Source organism: Manis javanica, chromosome 12 (genome assembly GCF_040802235.1).
Source record: "Manis javanica isolate MJ-LG chromosome 12, MJ_LKY, whole genome shotgun sequence".
Taxonomy (NCBI): domain Eukaryota; kingdom Metazoa; phylum Chordata; class Mammalia; order Pholidota; family Manidae; genus Manis; species Manis javanica.
The window spans coordinates 55,445,127-55,461,057 of record NC_133167.1 but is presented as its reverse complement, the minus strand read 5'-3'; the positions used below and the strand labels follow the sequence as shown (position 1 = coordinate 55,461,057).

The window sequence follows — 15,931 nt, the reverse complement described above, 5'->3', positions numbered from 1 at the left end:
TCCCAACACAAATATTTCTGTAAAGGAAGACTTCACTCTTACCCAGTACTGTCAGCGTGCCAGAAGTTCTCGCTGTCCGCACTTCACAGGAATATTCTGCCTCATCATCCAGGAGACACTTGTTGATGACAAGAATGCGCACTGCTCCCTTAGAGATGATGTCATACTTTTTGCCCTTTTTAATTTCAGCCCCATCTTTAAACCATTGAACCTATATTCAAGATAAGTAAATACCTTTATTAGTTTTCTTGTTATTCTTCACATTTCCTTTAAAACAACTAGACCTTGAACCAACAAGACTTTATAGTATGAACTACCAAAGGAGTAAATGCAAATACAACTAAACACTAAAAGAAATTCTTCAATTATTGTTAAGTGAGCTGCTGTGATACTATTATTGATTATTAAAAATAATGGGATCATACAAATTTAGAGCCACAGAGGGCTTTAGATATCATGTAGACCAACTCCTTTGTTTTCCAGATGTGTAAACTGAGACTCAAAGCAAGGAGTACTTAGTTGAGACATATGAAATTGCTGATATTTGATTATATTAACATAAGAAAACAGCAATTTTATGTGGTCCAAACTAATAATATTTAACTCTTATGATTGTGAGTCCAGTGTGTTTCAAGTAATAATCAATGAATGATACTAAAAAGAAAAAACTAATCAAGTATATATTTCATAACTAAAGTAAAAGTAAAGTGACAAGTAGAGATGGGTTTGATTCAGTGTTTTGTATTTTTCATTTTGGCTAGACCAAAAGTACTGACAACACAAGATAGCAGCCTTACAATCACAGACCTTAGCATTTTCTCGGGAAATTTCACACTCAAACCGAGCCATTTCTTTTTCTTTCACTTGAAGATCAGTGAGTGGTCTCAAGAATTCCACATGGGGAGCTATAAGAGAAGGTGATCAGAATTCAAAATTAGGTTTTTAGAATTTTTTTCTGACATTACTGTAAGTAATGTACATATTAAGAGAAAGTGAGTCTCTTGCAGAGCCTTTCTATCTAACAGGCTAGTTAGATAGCCTGTTACCTGAAATCACTTGGAGCTGCCACTCAGGTATAAGACTTTGCTTTTTACATATCTTTAGTTTTTATAAAATTATGTGGCATACTATATATCTAACTAATTCTATATCTAGCTATCTAGTGATCATCAGCTCCGTTCTGAATAACAGCAGGAAAAAGAATCTTCATTAATACTGCTCCAGAGTTGAAAGTTGCTATTGTCAAAAGAAACACCAGTAGCAAAGAAACAGTATCTTAGTTAAGGCAGCCAGTATAATCTTTGAGAAATAAGCAGAGTTCAATGATAATGAAGTTTGAAGGACTACTAACCGTCTTTTCTATGGCTAAGAGGCATGAGTCTGCAATTGAAATCACATACATTCTGCATTTTTTTCTCTTTTATCAGCTTCAAAAATGTCACATATAAGTCAAGCATAAAATCTATTAATGCGAAAAGCAATGTGTTTTGCATGGGAGGGAGTTTGGGTTTTTTACATCTCTTGTTTCATATTTTTCCCCGAGTTAAGTCACCAGATGTATAAGATTGGAGAGCTGCCCCTTGATCTTCCTTTTTTCAGCCTCCTTGTGGGTATTTCCCAAGATGACCTTTCCTGATCAATGACATTCTGGGACACAAAGTGGATGACAGCGGGAAGCAGGAGATCCAGGAAGCTATTCTGTCATAAGCTAAAGTGAAGCAACCACGAAATGGAAAGAATGAAACAGCACAGGAGGTATGGAAGCACAATGAAAGCCATTGTTTTGTAGCTGTTAATAGATGGGAAGCAACTAAACCAAACAACAAATATTGCACAAAAAATACACAATGAAAAAATGTTATGGCTGGACAAATGAATGAGTGAAAAAAATGAGCTAGTGTGTGGCATTTTGAAAAAATGATATTCTATTTTTCATCAGAGGAAGAAGTAATGCTAAAACCATTAGAGTTCTCTTCATTCACAGAACTCAAAAGAATCCAGGCTTCCCTCCATCTTCTCATGGGTTCTTACTCTCAGAGAGAGCATTATGCGAATGAGCTCTATCATATAACAGCAGACCTCTAGCAGGCACTTATTCAGACTGAAATTTCATGCTCATTTTCTCCTTGTTCCTCACACCTGAAAGTTCATTTTCCTTTGAAGTGGAAATTCTTTCATTTCTTTTCTTTTTTCCTTATTTTCTTTCTTTCTTTCTTTTTTTTTTTATCATGAACCCCTTCTCACCTTTTTCATTCAATTTGTCCTCATCTGTATCAGGATATTCCTTCAGTAGGCTTACCCCATGTAGACAAAGAGCACAGCTGCTCACTGCTCAGTGAGAAGTGGAGTGAAAAGTGATCTATCTGTCCTTACCAGGCCAGATGTAGCAGAAGGACTTTTCTTTTTTTTTAAACATATAAAGGATCAGGTTTTGTCAGTATTGATTATGTTAGAAGCAATTCTATCAATGCAGTTAGACCAAGAGGGCATGCAAAAAATGTTTGACTGTTATTAAAGAGTTGGGAAATGAAAAGTCCTGTGTAAGAAGAATACTTACGCACGACGTTCAGGTTACAGGAAGTCTTAAAATCCTTAGCATCACAAGTGTATGTTTTAATGTCCTCAGGGGTACAGCTGTGTATAATAAGCTTTCTGACCCTGCCATCAGCAACAATTTCATACTTCTTGCTTTTGAGAATTTCTGTCCCATTTTTGAACCACTTCACCTTCGCATTTTCTCTGGACACCTCACACTCTAATACTGCAGTGGCTTCCTCTTCGACCGTCTGGTCCTCAAGAGGCTTCGTGAATTCCACTGGGGGTTCTGGAAGAATCATACTCATTAGCCAAGGTATTTTTCCTCTCCTTCTGCAAGAGTTTCAGCACCTGCTCAGCTTTCTTCTTGTATTGCCAAAGATTTTTCTGTTTTTAAGTTTTATTTGTAAGTTCCGATTCCATTCAAATGTTTTCCTCTAATAATGATGTTTCATCATAATTTGTACATTCAGAGGAAAAGTGTTTTTTAAAACTATGAAACATGAAGGAGAGAAGAGCCAGCTCTCTGTCAATAAAATGACAGATGCCTAGTTTGATAATTCTTCCTCCAGCTGTTTATTGAATGCAATAAAAGCAGAAAGAGGAGTAAAAGAGGGACAGAAAGAAGAAATAAAACCTGTTTTAGTCAATTTTGACTTTTTTTTTTAAAAAGAGCCTCTGAACTATTTTGTTAGGCCAAGAAGTAAAATTAGACTTTTGGTGGGTTTTAGTGATCCGCAGATCACTACTCATCACATAAAGATAATTGAGAGTTGTTGTTATTTATGAACCTCTGTATTATACATGCTTAAAAAAAATAAACCTTGTAATTACCTTTCACAAACAGGTTGGCTTGAGTTTTGAAATCTTTTGCTGTTAGTTGGACTTCTCCAGCATCTTCTAACTTTACATCCCTGAGAGTAAGTGTATGAACCTTTCCATCTGAACGTGTGACAACCTAGTTTTTTGAAAAAAAAAGTGCAGTTTATGAATATATGAAACAGAAACCCAATATTTATAGGTGCATTTAATTCATTTAGATGAACAGTTTGAAATGGTGCTTTCCAAGTTGTTTATCATATACATAATATATATATATATATTTGAAAACGATTTTAACTAATAGCTTGGAATCTTTTAAGGAAATCTTAGGCTTTTATAGTTACCCTTAAATAATTACTAGGTGGCCTTTTATGTTGAAATGCCTAGGCAAATTTATATTTATACTTATGTAAATATGTATGTGCCTCTATTCTGCTACTGAGTTTATAGTTATAAGAAAAGAACTTACAAAAGCTAAATCATGAAAGGAAGGGCAAAAAATGATTTCATATGGTAAGCTGAGAGTAAACCTTATGTTCTAAATGCAAAGTGTTTGCCATGCAACGAGCTAGAACTTTCTTCCCATTGTTTTAGCAATTAAAATTATTTTGAAAGTCAATTAATCCTGTGGTTAAAATAACTTGTACAATTTCTTAATTTTGTTAAAAGATGCAAATGAAGATGCTGACTCTTCTTCCCTTTCATGTATTTGCACCTCAGGACTGGGAAAATCAGATACCAAATAGGGCTATAGTTGTTCACATAGCAGTATACAGAGACAAAGCTGCCACTACTATTAATATTTGGGCCATAAATTCTTGTTATAAATGCAAGCTTAGGTTGTCTGAAGGGGTAGTCTACAGGAAAATGAATTTTCAAAAAGAACACACTGCCTAGGTATGGGCTGTCATTAGGTCCCACAACTGTGGCCTGCGCAATTGAAAATCAGACTACAGGCAGGGTGATCCTGACAGTAACGATAAGACAATTGGATGTCCTAGTTCTACCACCTACAGTTCCATAAGATGCTATCATCAAGATTGACTTTGCACTGCTTAAGAGTTCACTTAGAGTCCAGAATAATGTAAAAGTTTTTCTTATGTTGGTGCAAAGAAAGAATCAGGAATAAAGTTTTATGTAAAGGTTTTTCCTTAAGTAAGAGCAGGGCATGGTTATTAATATAAACACCTTAATAACTGAGAAAGGCCAAAAATGTAGCGTGGGTAAAGAAGCAGTTAGAAGATAATTAAGGTATGTCCTAGGAAGACAGCTATTTCTTCAAGGACACAGTGCTTGAATGGGAAAAATAATGCTTTTGTAATGACATTTCAATGCAAATTTTGAATATGAATTTTGGAGGTGTTTGGGATTATTTAAAAAAGTATGTCAGGTTCTAACATACCCACAGATAGATCTTACCTATTAACACATTGTTTAATCATCTGAACTCCTCTAAGGCTACTCTAGAATATTCGTAACCAGGAATTTGGCTCAGAACACAGTGGTTCTTAATAAGTAGCTTGTATGCAATGTGTCTTATGTTTTTTTTAAAAAAAGGAGAACCTAACATGTACCTTATAAAAATAAATCAATAAAATGAATGCTGAATATTTGTAGTGGTTTATATAAGGGTAATGTTAGAGATTATTCTTTTAAAATATTGTTAACTTAAAATAGAAACTTGTTGCCATAATATAATAGTCTTTATGACTGTGCCAAGCTATTAAAATTTAAATACAAGATTATCAAAGGCCAATTAGGATTTAGCAGCCCTTTCTTGAACTGATGGCCAAAGGGGAAAAGAAAACCACAATTCATTTCTAAAATTTATTTTAGATCTCTTATTCCAATAACCTGTTTTTTGTTTGGTTGGTGTAGTTTTTGGAGGCTAAACATATTACAAACTGAAGATGAGAATTAAATTGTTAATAGAGTTTTTTCTGATAGGCTTAATTTAAACAAAGCCTGCACAGTATAATAAAATGGTTTTATTACTTCACAATATATATTTAAATTCTTTTTAAAAAGAGACATTTAAGTAATATAAAAGCTACTTTGCAAAAGCTGAAGTATTTTGGGTGGCTAAAGGATTAAAATTCCTATGCCAAGAGCAACACAAAGAGCCCCTAGTAGAATTATGGTAAATTGAAACTTCCCAATCTGAGAAAAAAGTTTAGTGACAATAAGAGGTATATATATATATATATATATATATATATATATGTGTGTGTGTGTGTGTGTGTGTGTGTGTGTGTGTGTGTGTGTGTGTGTATGTGTGTGTGTGTGTTTGTAGGTGTGTAAAAGAAATGTAAGATTTTTAGGACTATTACATTTTAAATTAAAATAGTATAGTTTTTATATCAGAACCAAGGAGTCTTATCTTTTAATACAAAGTTATTAATTTGACCAAAAGAAAGTTAGTAGCAAAAGAATAATATCATTTGTCCTTAAGCAGTATTCCTATATGCAAGTAATAAACTCAGATGTCTAGAATGGATCTTGAAAAGTCAACCATGTCTACGCCTTTAGACATGAGAGCAATTAAGCCACACTTAGTAGGAGAAATGTATATTTTAAAAAAGCAAACTTGAAGGTAGAGATGTTTCCATCACGCAGTTCAATATTCAGAAGACCTCACTCTAAGGAAGGATTCCTCATGTAACTTAATCTGCATGCTGCAATTTGAACACAGTTGTTTTTTCTATCCTAGTATAAAAGGAGACCAATTGGTCATTATTTTCTGTATAACAGGAAGACTTTATCTCCCAGAAGACTGTTAATGAATTACCCATTAAAGATTTGGGTAAGATACTAGCTGTTTTGTTTTAGAGCAGTTCTTTGAAGGCATTTATTTGCTTTCTAGTACTTCAGTCAGCTTTGTAGCTCTTTGTTAATCTGAATCCTTTTAAAATTATATTCCTTTAAGTCTTAAAAGTTTGATTTGCACTGATGCCTTGATGACACATTTGATATTATTTCTAAAATACTGAAAAAAATGCCACAGAATATTTTACTGCCATGTGCTTTATTTCTAACCCATGTTGGACATTTTCTGTATCTTTTATCTCAAGAATTCAAAATTAATGGTGAATTATCAAGAAAAATTAAACACACAATTGTCTGGAGGAGCAAATTATAGCTCGATTTAGGTAAATTGTATTTCGGGCCTGTCTGAATAATCACCTCAGTTTTTAATTATGGGTAAAATCTTGGATATAGACAATCTAGCAATGGGAAGCTGGTTATTTTCTAAAAATTCTTGAAGAATATTTGTTCATACATGCAGATATCCACAGAGCACCTTCTTGTCATACCATCAGTTGCACTTTATTTAAAGAGTCCTCTTGCATTCCAGAATTTGCACATCTCAAAGCACTTGAGGATTAAAAATAGCTTGGGAGAAATGCTTGAAGAGCAAATCTACCCAGAAGTTATCTCAACTACTTGATCAACTGCCTCAAATGGAATTTCATCCTGTCCTTTCAATCCCCTTATATGCAGAACACTAGATAGCACAGAGAGAATGAGTCCTTAAAACTCAAGGTGCAGTATGTTACGGTGCATCCAATTCAGAAGGCTTTTTGATCCTTCCTGTCTTCCAGCTAAGTAGACAATCATTGATAGCTAATGAGTGTCTGCTTTTCTTTAAAAAAACTAAAACATGGATCGTACTTTAAATTTTTATTTCCATTTCAATAAAAATATCATCAGGTTAAACCCAATAAAACCTTGAAGAATTAACTTTAAAATTTCAGCAGAAACCAGTCTAGAGTAGGAAAGAGAAGGGAAGGGGGAGAAGGGGACATAGAAGGAGCAAAGAACAAGGAATGTACAAGTGAAGATGGAAGAACCTGAGGGAAAAAGGAAGAGCAAGACAAGGCAGCCGCTCGCCTGCTTTTACCTTATCGCTGGGCTCTAGTTTCTTCCCTTTGAGATACCATTCCACTGGGATATCCTCGTAAGAGAGCTCGCAGTCGAAGGTGGCTGTTTCCCCTGCAGTCACTGTGACATCCTTCAGAGGTCTCAGAAGACCAATTACTCGTGCTTTGCGAGAGGAAGGAAACAGCTTTGGATTACTCATTTTGTATTTCCAAAATTACAAAATCTCCACAGTTGCTTTTTTCAAGGAGGAAAGAGCCACGGGACTGGCTATGACTGTAGCTCCCCTGTGAGCACAGCCCCGTGGTGCTGAGAAAGGGAGCGAGGTGGTGGCCTGAGTGTGGATATCTGCAGGGGCCTTTTGGTTCTGGTATACAAGGTCAGAGAGAAATTTGTGCTTCACCTCTCTCTCTGCCAGGTGCCAAGTTCCTCTTGCTACATAAGATATGTGACTTCCAAAATAACTAAGACTCTGATTGGGAGAGAACAAGGGCCCTTTAATCACACAGCCTGCCCATATCCACCAGACACTTTGTGCTCTCCAAAAATGTTTGTCTGACCTCCCTTCTTGAGTCTGAAATGCCTACCCAGCAAAGTTTTTTTTTATAGTGCTACAGTTATACAGCTACTTGAGGAATGGAGCCTTTAAGACTTTGGAGCCTAATTCTTACTGTGTGTATATCTCCTGAGGATGAAAGGATTACAAAGTTGGGATATCTGACTTGCTTAACTTTCTTTTGTTCAAATGGCAAGCAAGGTCAATGACATTTCCAAAACTTTAGGATTTGAACCATGTGTGCATAAGGATGTCACAAAAGCAAATACAAGAAAGAGTTTCTATACTGTAATAATGTTTTCTAAGTAGTGAAACAATACCAACTGATTTCACTCATTCATTTACTGCAAAAATATGTACTTAGTTTCTGCAGAGACACATAATACTCACGTTTTACTCGGAGGTGGGCACTAGATTTAACATTGGCAGCTCGGAAATTCACCCCACCGGTCTGGTCCAGGCGGCAGTTGTGTAAAACAAGGAAGTGCATTTTGCCCTCCTCTTTGATCTCACACTCCTGTATCAAAAGACAGAAAAGGTTTCATAGGAAATAATCTTCCTGGTAATTTTTTTCTGATGATATAAAATCTTATTAAAGGAATGTTACAAATAACTGGTAAGCAGACTTTATAAAATTTTGAGCTCTTGTTTGTGACATAAAGCTTACAAGTACTATCATGAAGGCAATGTTTGTTTTAGCTGTATAGTTCTGAACCAACTAGCAACATCAGACAATATCTACAACTTTATCCACAATGCTGGATCACAAATAAGGCAAGCGCGCCTGTCCAAGCCCATTCGTAGATCCTCCTCTCTCTGGTTCAAGTTCTGATAGACACCCTGACATCATGTTTTCAATGCCCTGCATGCACCCTGACTTTTCACCGGTTCTTTTCCATTTCACACAGCTCTAGGCGCTGACAAGCTCAGAAATAGCCTCACTGGTGTTTGGAGTAGTGGCTCTCCCTTGAGTTTCCAGGTTGCATGGATATCATCTTCAGAGATTTCAGTTTCAAAGCGGGCTGTCTCAGTCTCTATCACTTCCACACTGTGGAGGGGTCGCACCAGTTTAATTTCCCGATCTAGAAAAGTGAAGAGTCAGCATGTCACTGGGCTCTAGCAGAAATAATCCCAATGGCTTCAAGAGTGCAACTCATGGAAATGTCCTTACCTTCAATGTCAAGCTTTCCTGAGGTCTTATCTGTTCCACAGTCACAGGTGTACTGACCGATATCTGATTTCAAGGCTTTCTTTAAGATTAGCATGCGCTTCTTGCCATCCTCCTTAATGATAGCATTTTTAGATGGCTCTATTTCCTTCCCATCCTTAAACCATTTTACTGGTGCATCTGCTTTGCTAATTTCACACTGCAGAATCACTTCATCTTTTTCCACGGCAGTGTAATCTTTAAGCTTTCCTGTAAAGTACGGATCTCCCTCTGCAAGTAAAGTATAAGTGAAAAAATTTCATTAGCCACCTAGGAAAATAACCATATCCTGGAAAGTTTAAGAAGCAGCTCACAGAGTTCTGGGTATATTTTTAAGTTGTACCAAGTTTTCACTTATTTACATGTTGATGTTCAAAAGTTCTCTACATTTTAGAAAGGGAATCAATGCATGGGACTTATCAAGATCGAGTTCATCTATATCATATTTTGAAGTACTTTATTAGCAGTAGTTTGAAGGGCACTATGAAATTTAGTTTCAAATATGTGTTCCTTCATTATTCAGCTTTCTAATTTCTTTGCAAATCTATTATGTCTAATTTACCCTTAAGCTTTCAGGTTCACATTAATAGTTTTTCTTATATCAGTGAAGTTTGTCTCTAATAGTTGCCATATATGTCAGACTCCGTATGTGCTCTGCTTGCTATTAAGGAGCCAAGAAACAAAATGAGGTTCATTTATGTAAATTTTGTTTCCTTTCTTATCAGAAACTTGAAAAACACTGTTTTGTAAATAATTTTGATAAAGTGAGGAGACAGGAAATATTTCTATTCCTGTTTTTAACATGACAGGGCTCAAGTATTAAGAGTTTCAATTCTGATTTGAACTGGCTACTTTGTGAGTCTAAGTCTTCATTACATGGAAGTTCTAATATTTTGGAGTAAAAGTAATTTAGAAATAAGCCTGATGCCATATGTAGTAGTTTCTTAAGGACAGGGGCTGCCTTCATGTAACATAATACTTGGAAGGCCATGTTATATAATAGATACTCCACAAATTTGTGCTGAATTTAATGCAATAAAATAAAATTTGAAAAAAAGCACCTACCAAGCACAGTGAGTTTAGCTTCTGAGCTTAATCCCATAGCTTCTACTTTAATTTGAGAGGTATCATCAATAGAGAGGTCTTTGAATGTGATGGAGTGAGTCTTCCCTTCATCCTGCATTGAGACGGACCTGGTGGTATGCAGGCGCTGGTCGTTTTTGAACCACTTCACTCGGATGTTGTCATGGGACAGCTCCACAGTAAACACAGCACTTTCCTTCTCTTTGGCTGTCACATCCTCGAGTGGGGTGAGGAATTTGAGTCGGATTCCTAGGAAGAAAAAAAAAACAAACCTCATTGAGTCCTGCCCTTTCAGGAGGAAATATAAAAATGAAAGCAAAAAAAAAAAAAAATTAAAGGTGGCCTGCCTATCTGATAGATATATTTACCTTCAATGATCAGTTTGCCACTTGTGTGTTTATCTTCAGCTTCAAATATGTATTTCCCTTCATCTTCAAAAGCAGCTGATTTGATCACCATTGAATGTTTAGTGCCATCCTTTATGAGTTCAAATTTTTCATCACTTGTGATTTCCTGGGTTCCTTTCAGCCAACGGAATGTTTTGGGCTCTCTGGATACTTCACACTCAAACTTAGCCTCATCTTTCTCAAAGACTTTAACATCACTGAGAGGTGTGATGAAGATAAGTGGCAATTCTGAAAAAAAAAAAGATGATGTGGATGAAGCCAGAATATGCTTCCCTTCATGCCCCCTAATCCATTCAGGTCTCATAGAGAGCCTTGCAAGGAAAACAACGAAAGGGAGGCCGGCAGGGAGAGCATACCTTTCACTTTCAGTTTGGCTGCAGATTTGGCATTGGCAGCCTGGAAGGAGACCTCGCCGGTCATACCCAGCTGGCAGTTATAAAGGACCAGAACATGCTTCTTCCCATCTTCAATAATTTCACAGTCCTGTTTGGAGTGAGGGGTAGAATAAATAAGAAGAGCATTATTTTCATAATTAGTTATTCCTGTAACCCATCAAGATACTTTAGGCCAGAAGTGTATCTTTTGTTTTCCTAAACGACCAAGCAAACCTCCACCTGTGTGATCAGATAATCTTGACTTACAGGGGAAGCAGTCAAAGGCTCTCCTTTTAACTTCCACTGGCCATGAACATCTGGTTCAGAAAGTTCAATTTCAAAGCGAGCTGTTTCACCAACAAACACTTCTACTCCATACAGAGGTTTTTCCACTTTGATTAGTCGGGCTGAAATTACACAAAGGTTTGTTAGAATGGCTGAGCAAATAAACTGCACATTCAGATAGGGTGAATTTTAAAGTGTTGAGCAACTCACCCTCAACATTGACATTTGATTTTGTCCTGTCTGTACCACAGTCACATACATATTCGCCTTTATCTTTAAGGTCTGCCTTTTTGATTTTTAAGACACGGCGCAGACCATCTGACTTGATAGAGTGTTTGGGTGAAGGCACAATCTCTTCGCCATCCTTGAACCATTTCACTGGCACATCTTTGCTGACTTCACACTTCAGAATAATCTCATCCTTCTCTACTCCAGTCTTGTCATGTAATTTCACAGTGAAATAGGGATCGGCCTCTGGAAAAGACATCCAGCAAATAATCAGAAGGATGTGGAAATTAAAGTTTATTAAAGAGCTGTAGGCTGCAAAAGACATTTAATTCCTGCCTGCTCTCACTGCCCCGGAACTGGCTATGTAGTTACAGTTGGTCACACTTACCTAGGACCTTCAGGTTGGCTGTGGAGCTCAGGTCCTTCACTTGGGCTCTTATCTGGGATATATCATCCAGTGTCACTTCTCTCATTTCCAGTTTGTGAGTCTTGCCCTCAGATGAGAAGAGTACAGTTCTGCTTGTGTGGAGTTTGGTATCATTTTTGAACCAGACCACATGCATTTTGTCATGAGAAAGTTCACAAGCAAAAGTTGCTGTTTCACCTTCTTTCACTGTTTGATCTTCAAGAGGCGATATGAACTTCAACCTTATACCTGCAGTGTAAGCATGAATATGCTCAGAAGCACAGTTTACCCTCAGAAATATTAGACTCTAATCTGCCTGGATAAAAAGGATCTCATCCATGGCATTCATTAACTCATGCTTTCAAATGGATCTATATCCTCTGTTACAAAAATTAAGGGTGTTGTTTTGGTGGCAATGTGAAAACAGAGTACCCACTTAGAGCTGTTAGAACTTGGTGTTTGTAATGGAAGTGCCTAAAGCAGGTTTTGACTGCTGAAGCATTCACTTCAAAGACGGCTTTGTCAAATAAACACGTTGCCAGACACAAGCATAGATAAAGAGCCAGTCTGGGCTTGGCTCTTCCCAACGCCCAACTTTCCCCCCCTCCCCCACCGCCTACCACCCCAACTCTTACCCCCTCCCCCACCACCTACCGCCCCATCCTGGGCTCCTTCGTTTTAGAGATCTAGGTTGATTTGATGACTACTTCCATTTGATGGACTGCTTATTTTTTTCTTTTCCCATGCTTTAAGTTCCTGCTTTTATGTTTTAAATTCACCAATAAAAAGTGAACTCACAAAACCCTAGGCACCCACCCTGGACCCCAATAAAAGCAGAAGCCCAGGGCAGCTTGCTGCCAAGCTGGCGCTCCCTGGCATGCACTCTCTCTCCCCCTGCCTCTCTCCTTTTCCCTCTTCCTTCAATATCCATCTGTAGTCCTAGCCATGCTGTGTAATTTCCATCTTATAAGTAATAAGCCTTGCCTCTCAGAGTTTCCTGATGGTTATTGTGGGGGGCATGTTGCAATCATAATAAAGCCACAAGGAGCAACCACAATGCCGCCTGTGGACAGGATGGAAATGGCACAGTGGTGTTCTCTTTGAAATCATGTATTTGTAAGCCTAAATGTGGGATGTTGCGACAGATCTCATAGATCTTACCTGTAACAAATAACCGGGCTGAGCTCTTCTTGCCATCAACCTCAGCAGTATAGACTCCTTCATCATCAAAATGAGAATCATTGATAACAAGAATGTGCTTCTTTCCATCAGCAATGATATCAAACTTGTCAGATGACTTGATTATATCAGGTCCTTTGGACCATATAACATTTGCCTCTCGAGTGAGGACACATTCAAATCGGGCCTGTCGCCTTTCTGGAACAGTGACATCCTTCAGGGGCACAGCAAAGTCAAGTTCGATTTCTGAAAATCAAACATTAAGAATGAGGTTTTTCAGGTTGTAGAGGCACATGAAAGTCAAGATGTGCAGTTAGCCCACTCTGTGCGTTCTCAAAGCCCATACCTTTTACTGTCAGAATGGCAGTTGTAAATGCATTAAGTGCTTGATAAAGGACTTCACCAGCTTGGTCCAGTTTGACTTTGTGCAAAGTTAAGAAGCGCTTCCCACCTTCTGCTTTGATTTCACAAGTCTGAAAAGCAATAGCTTTAGTTAGCATTTGCATGAGTCAAATTCCCTGGAGGAGAAATGTTTCAGATACAGATATCTCTAGTTAAAAAAATTACTTTTTATTATTATTAAGAAATAGTACTACTTAAAATTACTCCTAAGAAGTAAAAATATATTGTCATAATCTTAAAAAAATTTCTTGAACTGTCCACAAATAGTGCACCAAGTTTCTTCCCCCTTTTGAGACTTTAGAAGCCTGCAGTAGCTCTATCATTATTGAACCATTCTGCATGTCAAATTCGAATAAAGAATGTAGTTATTTTACATGACTACCAATTTAAAACAGGAAATTACTCACAGGTGAGGGTCTTAGAAGTTCTCCCTTCAGTTTCCACTCTCCAGGAATGTCTGCCTCTGAGATCTCTGTATCAAAGCTTGCACTTTGTTTCTCGTAAATGGTAACGTCCTCTATTGGTTTAAGCAATTCAACTTCACGATCTGTATTGGTCAGGGAATGAAATACCATCAGGCTTTAAACAATGTAAGAATGTTTTGTTTTTGTGGCTCTTGGTGTGTTATTTTGCCTTATGCACACATAGAACTTATTGTTTAGGATAAAAGGTATAATTTTTATACCTCCAAGTGTCAGCTTTGCAGGGTATCTTTTCCCTTCAATTTCCACTGCATATTCATCAATATCTTCTGGCGTAGCATTCTTAATTTTGAGGTACAGATGATTTCCATCTCTTAGTATCTCAGTTTTGTCATTTGGCTCAGGGGGGATTTCATCATATCCTTTGAACCACCTAACGTTTGGAGTGTCCTTTGCTAGGTCACAGCTGAAAACCGCGGTCCCCTTGGGTTTCACGTGCTGATCTCGTATGGGTTTCACTAGCCAGTCTCGAATGACTTCTGTATGAAAATGAAGTCAGAAAAATAATTATGACCTGAGCAAGTAAATAAATAACTTCCTTAGTAAATTTCAGAAATGGAAAAAATTCTCAAAACTGGACATAAGGAATTTGTTATGATACATTGATAGTCCCCCGTCTGAAAAGGTATAAGACTGCTGATATTCTATTCCTGGGAAGTAAAATTCTCTCTTCCATTTTATTAGTAGAATAATAAGCAGAACAAAATTTCCCAGCAAAGCACTGACCTACTACTTTTACGCAGGATGAACATTCTAGGTTGTTGGCGTTTTCCACAGTAACTGTGTATGTTCCGGCATCTGTGTCATCTACATCATTGATGGTCAGGGCCCGCAACAAGCCAATGATGCCGGGCACAATTTTGCCAGGTTTCTCCACCACAATCTTCCCATCCTTCCTCCAGACCACATCACGCTCTTTGTTTAACTCACAGCTCAAGTACAATGGTTGTCCTTTGACCACTGTGACTTCTTCCTCAAGCGTTTTTACGAAACGCACAGGAAGTTCTGTGGAGAATTTCAGTATTAAAAATATGCAAACTTTCCAATATATACAATATTTCCAATGAAATAAAACTTAGAAATAAGAGGATGTTGTCTAAAATTATAATACAAGTAGCTATGAGGTTTATTATGTTAAAAGTTCAACATGGACCATATTCAGAAGACTGGAAGTTACCTTCTACAATAAGTTTAGCCGTGGAGGTCTTTTCCTTATTTCCCAAACGTAAAACACAGGTGTATTCGCCAGCATCAGAAAGTTGAACATCCATGATGTGCAGCTTTCTGTCTTTACCATCTGCAATGAATCTGTGCTTTGGGCTCTCACGGATGTTGCTACCATCTTTCATCCAACTTGTGATCGCAGTGGAAGGGGAGACTAGACATTCAAAAATTGCAGAAGAGCCAACTGACTCGGCTTCAGTCAAGATGATGTCTTTCATTTCTGTCACAAACTTCAGTGGTACAGCCTTTAGCTGGTAGGTGAATGGGGCTTCATCTGGAGGTTTCTCTCCACCACTTCCTGGTCTTAACTTTTTCCTTTCAGCTTCTATTGGTGAAGGAGTCTTTTTGGCTACAGCTAATTCAAAATAAAGTGAAAAGTTAATTTCACATTTCTATAAGGGTCAGAAAGTGCCTAGTAGGCTGCCTGCTGGATAAAAGCAGTGATAGAGCAACTTAAAGCCACGAACAGAAAATGAAAGACTTAGCGATTGAAAGGTTGATTGAATTTATATTGCCTTCTTTCAGGGAAATGAGATGGCGTAAGGAATCTATGAATAATAAATGCTCTTCATTTTCTCAAGTTTTAAACCCAAATATCTAGTTAATGTCTCTAATTATCTTATCTGTCATGTATAGATATCATGTATATGAGGAATGAACCTAAGAACTTACAGAGTTTAATAGGCTGGAGTTAAGTTGATTTTATACATATTTGTATATACACATATATGATATCTACTTGAATTATATTAGAGGTAGATTACTTGAAATATCAGAAGACAGACTAATTTTAGCAAAACCAATTTTAAAGATTGTTATATATTATATCACAATTATATTGTTATAATATAATATAATTAGT

General features: G+C 37.2%; 1 protein-coding gene across 48 annotated transcripts in view; it reads right to left on the bottom strand.

Moving 5' to 3' along the window:
* Positions 1-15,931, bottom strand: part of TTN (titin) — a 262,742-nt gene that overhangs the window by 92,133 nt on the left and 154,678 nt on the right. For all 48 annotated transcript variants that reach the window (XM_073218602.1, XM_073218615.1, XM_073218603.1 and 45 more), the window contains 20 exons: positions 15,023-15,424; positions 14,572-14,850; positions 14,049-14,324; positions 13,771-13,910; positions 13,308-13,434; positions 12,944-13,207; positions 11,765-12,031; positions 11,359-11,622; positions 11,131-11,270; positions 10,846-10,972; positions 10,451-10,717; positions 10,065-10,331; positions 8,964-9,230; positions 8,735-8,874; positions 8,183-8,309; positions 7,259-7,401; positions 3,370-3,493; positions 2,558-2,824; positions 808-905; positions 43-211 (listed from right to left, as the gene is read on the bottom strand). In XM_073218602.1, coding sequence (XP_073074703.1) covers positions 43-211; positions 808-905; positions 2,558-2,824; positions 3,370-3,493; positions 7,259-7,401; positions 8,183-8,309; positions 8,735-8,874; positions 8,964-9,230; positions 10,065-10,331; positions 10,451-10,717; positions 10,846-10,972; positions 11,131-11,270; positions 11,359-11,622; positions 11,765-12,031; positions 12,944-13,207; positions 13,308-13,434; positions 13,771-13,910; positions 14,049-14,324; positions 14,572-14,850; positions 15,023-15,424 — 4,155 coding nt within the window. The remainder of the gene's footprint in view (positions 1-42; positions 212-807; positions 906-2,557; positions 2,825-3,369; positions 3,494-7,258; positions 7,402-8,182; positions 8,310-8,734; positions 8,875-8,963; positions 9,231-10,064; positions 10,332-10,450; positions 10,718-10,845; positions 10,973-11,130; positions 11,271-11,358; positions 11,623-11,764; positions 12,032-12,943; positions 13,208-13,307; positions 13,435-13,770; positions 13,911-14,048; positions 14,325-14,571; positions 14,851-15,022; positions 15,425-15,931) is intronic.